Source organism: Acomys minous (assembly GCF_964271855.1).
Source record: "Acomys minous genome assembly, chromosome: 12".
In the NCBI taxonomy this organism is placed as follows: domain Eukaryota; kingdom Metazoa; phylum Chordata; class Mammalia; order Rodentia; family Muridae; genus Acomys; species Acomys minous.
Window position 1 is genome coordinate 77,856,018 of NC_140493.1, and position 15,049 is coordinate 77,871,066.

General features: G+C 39.6%; 1 protein-coding gene across 6 annotated transcripts in view; it reads right to left on the minus strand.

Annotated features, from left to right (window-relative positions):
• The window catches only part of USP32 (ubiquitin specific peptidase 32), a 125,185-nt gene that overhangs the window by 91,942 nt on the left and 18,194 nt on the right, over nt 1-15,049 (minus strand). For all 6 annotated transcript variants that reach the window (XM_084750482.1, XM_084750480.1, XM_084750478.1 and 3 more), the window contains exon 2: nt 1,614-1,741. In XM_084750482.1, coding sequence (XP_084606608.1) covers nt 1,614-1,741 — 128 coding nt within the window. The remainder of the gene's footprint in view (nt 1-1,613; nt 1,742-15,049) is intronic.

A 15,049-nucleotide genomic window follows, 5' to 3' on the forward strand; every position in this document is an offset into this window, starting at 1 on the left:
CTACAGGATAATTACTGTGTTCCCATTCATGACGGGAGCATGCTGCCAAATGCAAATCAAGCATCCTCGGAATGCCTAGTTCCAACCAATTATACACACCTATCCTGGGAGCCCCACCCACTGCCCCAGGACTATATGGCCTTTGTTCTGTCCTTTAACAACCTCGCTGAAGTGGTTCCTATAGGTCATTTCCATTGTACTCTAGGCCTCCCAAAGCCTGTGCCTCCAGTTTTGCTCTTCCTGTCCTAGTGGGTTGTTGGCCAAAGCAGACCCACAACTGGGTGGGAATTTGTAATAAGATGTAAAGATTTTATGAAAAGAACTCTTTGTATCCATAGATAAAAACTGAAAGCCAGCATATGCAGTCTGTAGACAGAGAAGTTCATAAGAAGGATTTGGAAGGAAGAAAAGGAAAGGAATAACTATGTGATTATATTATAATTAAAAAAAAGAAATAATAGAAGCATAATAGTCAGCCAGGGAGTTTGTGGTGCCATGCCTTTAATCTCAGCACCTGGGAGGCAGAGACAGATAGATCTCGGAGTTTCAGGCCAACCTGTTCTACAGAGTGAGTTTGAGAAGAACCAGGGCTACATAGAGAAGCCATGCCTCAACACACACACACACACACACTCCCTACCAGCTACCCTACAGCACTGAGAAAGACAGCTCAGACAGTACATGAAGACTTGAGACAACGTGGGCCTCTATGACCAGTAAGAGCCTTCTTTCCAGTAGAGCTGTTATAGTAACTAGGATCCCACCTCAGGATTTTTAGAACAGCATGGAATCTAAGCCTAAAACTCAGATTCCATTGCAGAAGCCTCAGAGAGATTAAAGCAGTGCAAGATCAATAAATAACTACGTCCAAGGGTACCAGAGCAATCCATGAGGCTGGTGAGCACGTGATGCTACTGAGACCTTTCATTGGTCACCTGCCTCATGAGACAGACAAATCAAAACTTAAGGATTTCTTTTAAAACTGTGGAAGTATAGTGGAACTACACATTAAGAGTGGTATAAAATTAGCCAATCTTCAAAGTTCGTTGGGTTTGCTAATGCTGAGCTTATTTAGGTCTTTAACAAGCCGCGTGAAGTCATACAGCTGTAATCCCAGCACTTGCAGAGGCAGAGCAGGTGGATCTCTGAGTTCGAGGCCAGTCTGGTCTACAGAGTGGTTCCAGGACAGCCAAGGCTACACAGAGAGACCCTGTCTGGAAATGCTCCTCTCCCTCCCCCAAAAAAAAGAAAAAGAAAAAAAGAAGTTCAAGGAAAGCCTCAGCTACACAATGAGTTGGAAGCCAGTCGGAACTATAACAGACCCAGTCTCAAAACAAAACACTTAATAATAAAAAAAGAATTAAAATAATTTGAAAAAGAAATTTAAGCTGGTAGACTATGAAAAAAAAACAACCCAAAGCCGGGCGTGGTGGCGCACGCCTTTAATCCCAGCACTTGGGAGGCAGAGGCAGGCGGATCGCTGTGAGTTCGAGGCCAGCCTGGTCTACAAAGCGAGTCCAGGACAGGCAAGGCTACACAGAGAAACCCTGTCTCAAAAACACCAAAAAAAAAAAAAAGAAAAAAGAAAAAAAACCCAGCACCATAAAGATTACCTCGGCAACTTTAGGAGGCACTCCATCCCCGAGCACTTCCCTGACGAAGCAGTGCTGACTCATGTAATATGAGAGTCCACAGGTCCTCTTGAAGGCATCTTTGAGTCGCTTCAGCTCTACATCTGTAACTACAATTCAAAACAGAATATGGATAAGAATTCAGAAAGAAAAAGGCTTTCAAAACCCAGCTCCTCACAGTCAGATGAGGGCGCACACCTTTAATCCCAGCCCTCAAGGAAGCAGAAGCAGACAGATCTCTGTAAGTTCGATGCCAGTCTGGTTACAAAGCGAGTCTAGGACAGACAAGGCTACACAGAGAAAACCCTGTCTCAACAAACAAACAACAACAACCAACAAAAAAGAAAAAGGAGAAGGAGGAGACTACAATTCAATTCCAAGCACCCATATTGTGCTTCATAACCACCTATAACCCCAGTCTTAGAGGATCTGATATACTCTGGTCTCCCCAGGCACTGTTCAAATTTGGCTAACAACATACATGTGGGCAAAAACCACCCATACCCATATAATTTTAAGTAAAAAACAGAATTTTAAAATATGCACAGACATTTCAGGCCAGGGAAAGAAGAAAAAAAAAACAAAAGCATATATTCCAACCAAACAGGTAAGCTAAATGATGTTAGATTCTGGCATCAACATATGCATTTTCTTTGTAACAAAAGTACATTTTTTTGTACCATGAGTACATATCTACCTTGTAGAGAACAGTATCCAATTTACATTCTTGCCGTTTCACACATATGCAAAAAGTTATAAACTGATGAAACTAGTAATTTAAAATTGGAGATATGGAGCCCAGCATGGTGGTGCACACCTTTAATCTAAGCACTTGGGAGGCAGAAGCAGGCAGATATCTGTGAGTTCAAGACCAGCCTGGTCTACAAGTGAGTTCAGGTCGGCCAGGGCTGTTACACAGCAAAACCCTGTTTGGGGGAAGGGGAAAATGGAGGAATGGAGAGATGGTTCAACAGTCAAGAATACATAAAGGTTCCTAGTATCCTGTCAGGTGACTCATAACCATCTGTAATCCTAGCTCCAGGGAGAGCCAATGCCTTTGATCTCCTTGGGCACCTGTACTCACATGTACAAGTCCACATACATAATATTCTTTAAATATCCTTTTAATCTAATTATGAATATATATTTATTATATAGTATTTTTTTTATAATACAAAGTAAATACATATTCAGAACTGGGCTGAAAAGGTTGAGTATTGCTAAACCATCAAAAGGAAGTTCAGATCTCAGCACCCCTGTAACAAGTTAGGTGTGGTTCCATAAACTTCTGTAAATCAAGAGGATCACTGAAGTCCAGGTTCAGTGAGACCCCCATCACAAAAGAATAAGGGAGGAGGAGATAGGAAAGGCTACTTGTCACTCTCCTTTGGCCTTTGCACACCCAGGGGTAAGCATTTAAATACAAACAGGCATATACTACATACACTCACATCTCTATCTGATAGACACACATGCAAATAAAAAATATCCAAGGAAAGAATTTTTAAATTATGTATGCTGTTATTTTAGGTACTTAAAACTTCTTTCTCTTGATATAACTACCTGTCTAGAAAGACAGCGAAGGGCTGGTAAGATGAGTCAGTGGGCAAAGGCACTTGCTGCAAAAGAATGTAAGCTTAGTTAGATCTCTGCAAAGATGCAAATAAAGGTGAAGTAGAGAACCAACTCCACAAAGTTGTCCTCTGATCTTGACAGAAGATGTGGGGCACAGGCTGCATGCCAACACATACCATGCACTGGCACTGTCTCTGTTTGGTTTCTATTATGTGATAAAACACCAACGGCAAAAAGGAACATGGAGAAGAGAGGGGTTTATCTGGTCACTGCATCATCAAGGGAGGAACCCTGGAGGCAAGAACCAAGGCAAGATCATGGAAGATCTTGGCTTACTGGCTTACCCCCATGGGTTGCTCAGTTTTTATATAACTCAGAACCATCTGCCCAGGGTAACACCACCCACAGTTTCCTGGGCCCTCCACATCAATCATTAATCAAGAAAATCCCCCACAGGTCAATCCAATGGAAATATTTTCTCACTGAATTTCCCTCTTCCTAGATAACCCTAGTTTGTGACAAGTTAACAGAAAAAAATTAAGAGGCACACAAATAGTAGTAATAAAATTAATTAATTAAAACAGAAATTAGTAACAATCCCAGTGGAGGCACAATAAAGGTTGTTTTTGGCTTATGCTCAAGAAACAAAGAAGACTTCTAGATATAGCTAAGGGTTACATTAATTTTTATAAAGGTGAATCCGCTGGGCGCATACCTTTAATTTCAGCACTCGGGAGGCAGAGGCTGGTGATCGCTGTGAGTTCGAGGCCAGCTTGGTCTACAAAGTGAGTCCAGGACAGCCAAGGCTACATAGAGAAGCCCTGTCTTGAAAAACCAAAGATAAAATAAAATAAAAGTGAATCCATGTGAAAGGGTCAAGAGCACGCCAAACAGAAAACATTTTACTTCAGAGTGTGGAGTTATAGCATATGCCACTACAGCAAAATAAGGCCGACTAAGGGAACAACAACAGGCAGGGAGATAAAAACCTACAACTATGAAGATCAAGTTACAGTTACTCTACCAAGAGGGAGGGATACAACCAGCTACAACTCAAACAACCTCTAAACCAACTGGACTCAAGGCACAAAGTGCAGAACTCTCACTGTTAAACAGTGCAGAAGAGAGAACAATCTGGGAGCAAAAAGCAGACCATTATTATAAGAGAAGACAGAAATGTCAGGAGACCTGAAGTCTGTTCTGGGAATAGAAGCCATCTTGAGCAACATTAACTTTTCATCCTTGGAAACCTGAAAGAAGGCAAAAAGAGTAAGGCAAAATAAAAACTCTATTTAAAGACCTTTGATAACTCTGGGAAATCGCATTTGCTTTTTAATTTCTTGAGAGTAAAGCTTAGCAAGGTTTGTTGGGAGTCCTTGATATAGAGATAATTTAAAAACCGGGTAAAAAGCATAAAACTGGAGAGAAAAAGAATGGCAAAGAAAACTGGTAATGAAAAATACAGTGAACTTCTTAAACACATGTTCTGCAAAGGCCAGAAAGAAGTTCCTGATAAGCACCCCCAAGGTAGAAATGGCCAGCAAGATAAAGACGAAAAGGGCTAAGCACACAGCTAATCACTCAATAAATGTTTGTCATATGCAGGGAGGGTTCCAGGTTCAACAACATGTAGGGCAATGATTAAAAAAGAAAAAAATATATATATGACAATTCAAATAGTTACCAAAACATAGCTCACCAGAAATCAGACTTATTAACACCTACAATATACCAACTCAATATTTTGCTTTTAGAGGTGAAAACAGAACACGGAACAAAGCTGATCTCGTTAATAATAGTAATTAGAAAGAAAACTTTGGTACTAGACTATTAATATTTCTTTAAGATATGCAATTCATTAATAGCTTTACCAACACACTAAGCTGTTTCTGATCTAGTGGAGACAAAAAGAAAATAGAATATTAGATTGTATTAGAATATAATATGGCAACCTCCATTGCTGGTTACAAAGTTATTTGAAAAACTATTAATTTTTGTTCAAAAATTAGCATGCTTGTGGTGGGACTATAGCTTAGGGGTAGAATACTTATCTAGCATTCTCAAGGCTCTGATTTCAATCCCCACTATGGATTGACGACATCAAACTGATGACTAAAAAGCTTATTCACTAGGAATAGAGGACAAAACATTTAAGGAAACCTTTTAAAGTGTTTATCATAAGCAAACAATGTCTCTCAACAGAAAGATCAAGCAAGTTATTGTATATACTTTTTTTTCTCCCGAGAGGGTTTCTCTATGTTATCTTGGCTGTCTTGGACTTTCTCTGTAGACCAGGCTGGCCTCTAACTCACAGCAATCCTCCTGCCTCTGCCTCGTGAGTGCTGGGATTAAAGGCATGCGCCACCATGCCCAATTTATACTCAAAAAATTTTAAAGACACTATTTGCCATAGATCCAAATTTATTGAAAACAAAAAAGTATTTTCATTTAATAAAAACATTACATCAAGCTGGGCGGTGGTGGTGCATGTCTTCATTCCCAGCACTTGGGAGGCAGAGTTCAAGGCCAGCCTGGACTACAGAGCAAGTTCCAGGACAGTCCGAGCTGTTACAGACAAACCTTGTCTCGAAAAACCCAAAATGACATCAACATTTAATCAATCAGCAGACAGAAGTCCATAAAATGCTTAAGGAAGTCCAGTGAGATGGCTCAGCATTTGCCACCAAACCTGATGAGCTGAGTTCAATCCCTAAACCCTCATGATAGAAGGAAAAGAATCAACTTCACAAATTTGTTCTCTGATCTCCATATGCAAATGGATGTGTGTACAATGCCTGCACCCAATACATCATATCCAACAAGCAATACTAACAATAAATAAATAAAAACTCAAATGGGAGGAGTCAGGGCTGGCTCTGAGTAAGAGCACTTGTTGCTCAAGCACAAGGCACTTGGTTTGAATGTGCAGTATCGATGTAAACAGCCAGGGACAACTACTATGAACTTGTGTCCCCAGCACCAGCATAGGGGGAGAAGCTTGCTGGTTGTTAGCATAGTTCCAGGTTCAATGAGAGACCCTGTCTCTAGAGAACAGGAAAGAAACTGATAGAACAGGAAACCTGACATCTTTTCTGGCCTCCTTGAAGGTATACACACACAAAAAGAACTGCCATTATGTTGTAAAGAATGTACTCTTTTTGTTGTTGTGGGGTTTTTGTTTGTTTGTTTGTTTGTTTGTTTTTTCAAGACAGGGTCTCTGTGTAGCCTTGGCTATCCTGGACTCACTTTAAAGAATGTACTCTTCACTGCTTTAGATTTGAACATAAATAAGTGTGTCTAAAGATAGTTAAGTTATATCATGAGCACTCACAACACAAACTAACAGTCTATAAAATAGTAAATGAAATCTCCCTTCAAAAAATATATTTTACGGGCTGGAGAGATGGCTCAGAGATTAAGAGCACTGATTGCTCTTCCAAAGGTCCTGAGTTCAATTCCCAGCAACCACATGGTGGCTCACAACCATCTATCATGAGATTTGGTGCCCTCTTCTGGCCTGCAAGTGTACATGCAGGCAAGTGCTATATACATAATAAATAAATAAATCATATATATATATATATATATATATATATATATATATATATATATAAAACAAGCAATATGGCTCAGTGATGGAGTACTTATCTATCTAAGACATACAAAGACACTGGGTTCAGAAAAGTGGGTGAGGTGGCACATGCCTGTAATCCCAGCACTCAGGAGGCAAAGGCAGGTGAGTCTCTGTGAGTTTGAGGTCAACTTGGTCTACAAAGTGGTTTCCAGGACAGCCAGGGCATGTGTGTCAAACCCGCTGACATTGCAACACAATACAGTCATATACAAAGTTCATACTTAAGAACTGTGTCATAGAGTTGCCAAAAGATTTTTTCCCACAAAACACATAATTTTATAAGAAATTTACAAGCTTGTGATGAGCTTCAGGCACAGCTGTCCTGGGCAGTAGGCTGGACATGCTTAAAAAAGGGCACTGAAGATCAAAAGCATGATTACATAACACAAGTTTATACAAAACAATAAGAAACACAAATTAAAAGGTACAAAAGGAATACAGAGGAAGAGTGTGTCATGAAAGAATCCTGGAGGCTACAGAAATGGCGCAGAGGTTAAGAGCACTGTTGAGCCAGGTGTGGTGGCGCACGCCTTTAATCCTAGAAACTGGGAGGCAGAGGCAGGGGGATCGCTGTGAGTTTGAGGCCAGCCTGGTCTACAGAGGGAGTTCCAGGACAGCCAAGGCTACACAGAAACCCTGTGTCAAAAAACCAAAAAAAAAAAAAAAAAAAAAAGAGCACTGACTGCTCTTCCAGAGGTCCTGAGTTCAATTCCCAGCAGCCACATGGCGCCTCACAACCATCTATGCCATTGTATACATAATAAATCCACTGCTTCCCATTCTTTTCATTTTCTGGTAATAGAAGAAAGAAAATTCAATGGGGTTTGTTTAAGAACATATTAAAAAGAAAACAGAACTGAGGAAATCAGGGTAGGAAAATTTAACAAAGATTTAAAAGATAAAAATGCACAGAAAATGTTAAACAAAGGAGATGATGGAAGCTGGGCTAACACAGCAGTAATCCCAGCACTTTGGAGGTTAATGCAAAGGGGGTGGCACACACCTTTAATGCCAGCACTAGGGAGGCAGAGGCAGGCAGATCTTTGTAAGTTTGAGAACAACCTGGTCTACAACATGGTTTCCAGAACAGCCAGGGCTACACAGAAATAACAAAAACAAAACAAAAAAACTAGCAAAATCATCCAACTATCCTTCAAAAGACTATGCTATCATACAAGATTATATCTAGGCAAAGTTGGAGCTAAACTATATCTTTAAGTCCAGTTTAACATTTTTGGAAAGTACAATGTCAACTAGCGGAAAAGACACTGAACAAAATGTGAATTGTGGCCTCATCAGGAGAGAACAAATTCCCATCTGAACCATACCAAATGATACCATTTCAGGTATGGTGCCTAACCTAGCCTTAGGGAAAAAGAGAGATGAATAGGGACCACAATCTATTTCTTCATCAAATCAAAGAAACAAAACTTCAATATCTACGATTTTCTCAAGCCGGGTGTGGTGGTGCATGTCCGTGGTCCCAGCACTCAAGAAGGCAGAGGCAGGCAGGTATATGTGAGTTCCAAGCCAGCCTGGTATACAAAGTGAGTCCAGGAAAGCCAAGGCTACACAGAGAAACTTTGTCTCAGAAAATATAATAAAATAGCCAGGCGGTGGTAGTGTACTCTTTAATCCCAGCAGTCGGGAGGCAAAGGCAAGTGGATCCCTGTGAGTTCAAGGTCAGCCTGGTCTACAGAGAAAGTTCAGGACAGCCAAGGTTACACAGAGAAACCCTGTTTTGAAAAACCCCAAAAAGTAGTAGTAGTAGTAGTAATAATAATAATAATAATAATAATAATAATAATAATAATAATAATAATTTGCTATAGATCAAGAAGAAAAAAGCGGAAGGCAAACATACCCAAACACAAGAATGCAAAGTACTTACGTCATCTTTAAATGACTCAGTGATCCAAAGCTCTAGGTATTTTCTAAAGGATTAATGAAAAAGGAATCTCTTCCCATACTGAACAACTTCCATAATGAAGTATACTTATTAACAAGTATATTACTAACATGCTAATTAATAGTGGGAAAGAAAATGAAAGATAAGAGCTGGAGAGATGGCTCAGAGGTTAAGAGCCCTGTCTGCTCTTCCAAAGGTCCTGAGTTCAATTCACAGCAACCACATGGTGGCTCACAACCATCTATAAGGACATCTGGTGCCCTCTTCTGACATGCAGTCACACATGGGGGCAGAATACTGTATAAATAATAAAATCTTAAAAAGAAAGAAAGGAAGAAAGAGAGAGAAAAAAATGAGAGTTAAAAAAGAAAAAAAAAACAAAAGTTAAGAGTTTTCTCTTAATATTTGTATACTATTTTTCATTTTATATGTATGGGTGTTTTGCCTTATGTATGTCTGTGATGTCTGTGCACCATTGTGTGCCTAGCGCCTATGAAAGCCAAAAGATGTCAAATCCCTGAACAGTTGTGTCTGGGTCCTCTGGAAAGGCAACAAATGCTCTGAACCACCAAGTCATCTCTCCAGCCCCTTGTCATAGTTTTTTCTATAGAAAAGGCAAAAGCACAATCCCTAATTTAAATTTTAAAAATCCACTTATAAAGAAAACTATTATGGCTAGGGAGATGACTCAGTGGGTAAAACACTTGCTGTGCAAGCATGAGAACCCGAGTTCTGATCCCCAGCACCCACATAAAATGGGGAGGGGATGGGAGGTGAGAGATAGACTGTCCTTCTGGCCCAGATTCAATTTAAACTCCTATATAGCTGCTCACAACTATCTGTAACTCCAGTCTAAGGGGATCCAACACCTTTTAGACTGTAGCGCATAGATAGATGCAGGCAGAGGACCCATACACCTAAGATAAAATAGGGCAGGAGATATAGCTCACTTGGTAGAGTCCTTGCTTAGCATTTATTAAGCCCTAGGTTGAAGCCTCAGCACCCCCATGATGGCTCACAACCATCTGCCACTCCAGTTGCAAGGAACCAAATTCCCTCTCCGGCCACCAAGAGCCCCAAACATATAAGTGCTGCGCAGATAAACACACAAGAAAAATATGCATGCACATAAAAATTAAAAGTAAATTTTTGTTTTTTGAGACAGGGTTTCTCTATGTAGTCCTGGCAGTCCTGCCTCTGCCTCCTGAATGCTGCAATTAAAGATATGCACCACCACCACGCAACTAAAAATGAATCTTTAAAATAAATAAATTTCATTGTTGTTTTTGAAAAAATGTCAAAATGGTCTGCTAGTATTATGCCCTAGTTTACACTTCAGAGCAAATCATCTGTAATTCAAAGCAGGAATCAAAGTGTAGCAGTTTCTATAGCATTTGGCCTTAATGTTCAAAGATGATGCTGAGAGGACTGTTGCCATATGTGAGTCTCCGTACTAGGAAACTCAAAGTGGCTTTCTTCTACAATGTCATAGGAAGCTTTTCTGGCTTTACCACCACACACATGGTTAGTTCAGACTGTACATCTTGTGGCTCCATATCTTCACCTCACAGACCACCAGTATCTGTAATCAAAAGGCACCATGCCATCCTTACAAAGCATCAGCATCCATCTGCCTCTATTTCTGTTCCCAGGCATCCTCTGAGCTTGCCTGCATTATATAAAAAAGCTGAACTAATATAAAAGAAAGATTAGCTTCCTTGTTCCTATTACAAAATTCCCTTTAATGTATAAATGTGAAGAAAAAAATATAGAATAGGGTCTTTGTGTCAGAAAACAAAGCTACTCTGTCAATGAATGAAATAGTATTAACAAACTTTAGGGCACAGATGGAGAAACATTCAAGTTATACAAGTTTTTTTCTGCAGGAGTGACAGATGTCATTCTGAAACATGTCAAATATGCCAAATACGAAGTTAACTTAAGATAGTTCCTGGGGAAGATGGTGTCTTTGAAAATTGCCTGTAAGAACAGAACATAAATCAAAAAAGACATTACTTAGCTTACAGTCACAAGAAATTTGTTATGTTTACATGCTAAAGTAGAATTTTTAAAATACAACTGAGAAAATGCCCTCAAGTCTTCATTAGCTTCTCATGTTCCCTGCAATATAAAAAAGACTATTTAACATGTTTATAAGCTTTCTAGTTTATTCACTTGCTTCCAGCAAACACACAATTTATCATTTTCTTGGTTCAAAAACTTCTGAATCTATCAGTAATACCATTCACCAGTTCAGCAACATTACGTGTTTCCAAGTATTCTCATCTCCCCCAGCAGACCAGAGCGGGGGATGGGATGGGGGGACGGGACATGTTTAGTCAAAAGGCATCTAGTAGCCCAAATTCCTTTATAAATCTAACCAAAATGTGAAATTAGGATTCTTCAGTGTCTTTACCCTATTAAGCAGAATAAATAATAAAATTTACACCTAAGATCATTTTACTCTTTAAAAAGCATTTTCAAGCCAGTTATAGTGACCCATGCCTATAATCTCAACTCTTGGGAAATGGAAACAGAGGCTCAGAAATTCAAAATGCATCATTATTTGTGACAATTCTATCTCCATGATCTGACCACCTTTCAAAGACTAGGTCCCTTAATGCCATTAGAGAATTACGTTTCAACACATGAATTTTGGAACAGACACAAACATTCAGACCACAGCACTCACTAAACCAATCACATTTAACATTCAAGAATTCACACACATATACCTCATCCATTCTATTTCGTTTTAAGAGAAGTCTGACACATCATAATAAAAAACAAGAAACTCGCCCTAAACTTCTCCTCCCCACTAATTTCATGTCAACTAAGATCCTTGTCAGGAAACCCCAAGGGCTCTGATAAGATCTATCATATAGCCGGCATGGTGGTGCACTCCTTTAATCCCAGCACTTGGAAGGCAGAGGCAGAAGGATCACTATGAGTTCGAGGCCAGCCTGGTCTACAAAGCGAGTCCAGGACAACCAAGGCTACACAGAGAAACCCTGTCTCAAAAACAAACAAACAACAACAACAAAAAAAAAACTTCTTAAAAAACTATATAATAGGGGCTAGAGAGATGGCTCAGCGGTTAAAAGCATTGACTGCTCTTCCAAAGGACCCGGGTTCAATTCCCAGCACCCACATAGCAGATCGACAACTGCCTGTCCAACATCTGACACCTTTGCAAAGACATACATGCAGACAAAACACCACTGCACATACAATAAAAATAAGTAAAATTTAAAGATATCAATATATTGTTCCTTTTCATATCAAAGCAATTTTGAAAGAATTATTTACATGATAAAAGTCAGGTATCAGCTAGTATGAATGCATTAAGAAAATGCACACTGGTACTGTCCAACTGAGTTTTCTTCCTTTGGATGTGGCTATGTAGTAAGCAAGCTCATTGAGTCCACAGCAGAACAAATGATCCAATCTTTTTTGTTTGTTTGTTTTTGTTTTTTTGAGACAGGGTTTCTCTGTGTAGCCTTGGCTGTCCTAGACTCACTTTGTAGACCAGGCTGGCCTCGAACTCAGAACGATCCGCCTGCCTCTGCCTCCTAAGTGCTGGGATTAAAGGCGTGCGCCAACACCGCCCAGCCCCATCTCATTTTTTGTAATTAAAATTATATGCTGCTTCATAGCTCCAAATCTGAGTTTCTAATAGCAATGCTACTGGCCCTCAAAATCTGGGTTGTGCATGTGAGCATTCAAACAACCATATATTGAAAATAACAAAAAGAAAAAAGAATTTTTTACCTAACATAAACAAACTTTTTCCTTGTAATAGTATATTAACTATATTGAATGTACATTATATTAGGTATTATAAAAACCTACAAATGATTATAAGTAACTTGACAAGTTATTTAAGGTTTACAGGAAGATCTGAAAATATGCCAATGAATAGTATGTCATCTTTTTTTTGGGGATTTGAGTACATTTTAAGGTACTTGAGGGTTTGGGTACTCAACAGGTGCTGTAGACCTAATAACCTATAAATACACAATGACAATGGTCATTTTATCTTAAACTCTCAAATTTAGATCTCAGAAAGTTGACTATAAAAGTATTGGCAGCAGGGGCTGGAGAGATGGCTCAGTGGTTAAGAGCACCACCTACCTGCTCTTCCAAAGGTCCTCAGTTCAATTCCCAGCAAGTACATGGTGGCTGACAACCATCTACAATGTGATATGATACCCTCTTCTGGTATGCAGGTGTACAAGCAGATAAGAGCATTCACATACATAAATAAATAAATAATGTCAGGTGGTGGTGGTGCACGCCTTTAATCCTAGCACTTGGGAAGCAGAGGCAGTTGGATCTGTGAGTTCGAGGACAGCCTGGTCTACAAAGCAAGTCCAGGACAGCCAGGACTACAAGAGAAACCCTATCACAAAAAAACAAAACAAAATAAAATAATAATATGCCTTTTTAAAAATTGCTGGCAACAACAAAGCAACAGCAATACACTAACCATTCAATTAAACGCAAAAAAAAAAAAGTCATTGAACTATTCAAAAATTCAAGTAGACAGACAATAGCAATGCCTTTATCTCTGGTTTGAAGGAAACGAAGAGCTATTATCTCCTTTTTTATTGTTGTGTTTTGTTTTTTGTTTTTGTTTTTCGAGACAGGGTTTCTCTGTGTATCCTTGGCTGTCCTAGACTTGCTTTGTAGACCAGGCTGGCCTCAAACTCACAGAGATCCGCCTGCCTCTGCCTCCGAGTGCTGTGATTACAGGCGTGCGCCACCTTGCCCAGCTATGAAAAGCTCTTTTAATAATTACTGGTGGGTTTGATTTTTTCCTTGTATATGTGTGTGGCTGGTGTACATGCATATGTGCCTGTTGTCACACATGTGAAGACCAGAGGCATGGCGGGTGTCTTCAAATATTACTCTCTACCTGATATACTGAGGCAGGATCACTTGCTATTTATACCTAGAGCTTCCCCATTTAGCTAGTCTAGTTAGGCAGACTGCTCAGGAATCTTCTCCCCATGGGTGCTAGGGATTTAAACTTTGGCCTTCATGCTTGGGCAACAAGTGATTTCCCCCTGAACCACTTCTCCAGACTCAATTTATTTCTTCCTTTCCTTCTTTCTGACTAAAAAATAGGAGAGACGGCTCAGAATATAATGACCACTTGTAACTCTTGCATAATCTTACAGTTTGTATGATTGTGACATGTAAAACTAAAATGAGTATTTTCTGTGCTTTTAGGAACAAACGTAATTTTGTTAAGATTTGTTAAACAATCTATGATTCCCAATATCTACAAATCTGAAAATATAGATGTACCAGCTAGTTTTATGTCAACTTAACCCAAGCATTTATGTGTAAAAATAATAAAAGATTAAGAGACTATTAACTTGGGAAGAGTGAAAGGAAGGGTGGAAGGAAGGGTACCTGAGAGGAGCTGGTGGGAAGAAAGGGATGGAAGTCATGTAATTCTATTTCAATTAAAAATATATTACAAGGGGCTGGAGAGACGGCTCAGAGGTTAAGGGCACCGACTGCTCTTCCAAAGGTCCTGAGTTCAATTCCCAGCAACCACATGGTGGCTCACAACCATCTATAATGTGATCTGATGCCCTCTTCTGGCCTGCGGTATATATGTAGGCAGAGCACTGTATACATAATTATAAATAAATAAATGTATAAAACTATATTACAAAATAAAAAGAAAAATGGGAGGGAATGATGACTCAGAGGAGCACCTGCTGGCTATTCAAGCATGAGGATGTGAGTTTGAATCCCCAGTACCCTCACTAAAAGAAGACAGGCATGGATACATGAGCCTGTAATCTCAGCACTGGGGGTGAAGTAGATCTCATGAGCCCACTGGCCAGCCACCACAGCCAAATGGTGACACCCTACCTCATGGTCACACATGGACACGGACACACACACACACACACACACACACACAGAGAGAGAGAGAGAGAGAGAGAGAGAGAGAGAGAGAGAGAGAGAGAGAAATGAATATGGGCATGGAGAGACAAACAACTGAATATGGGCATGGAGAGACAAACATCTCCAGAATTTCAGAGGTGGAGACAGAAGGACCAGGAGTATTTAAGGCCAACCTCAACTTTGTATCAAATTCAAAGCAGAAGTTTCATGAGGTCGTATCTTAAAAAGCAAAAACAAGGTAGAGAAAAAGAAAAAAAAAAAAACCACCTTTGCATTATATAAACATCAGGGATGCTTTTTATTCATTTATGAAGTAACTGCTTTTTATGGTATGAAAGGAGAGAATTAATCATAGTAAGAAATCTACTATCG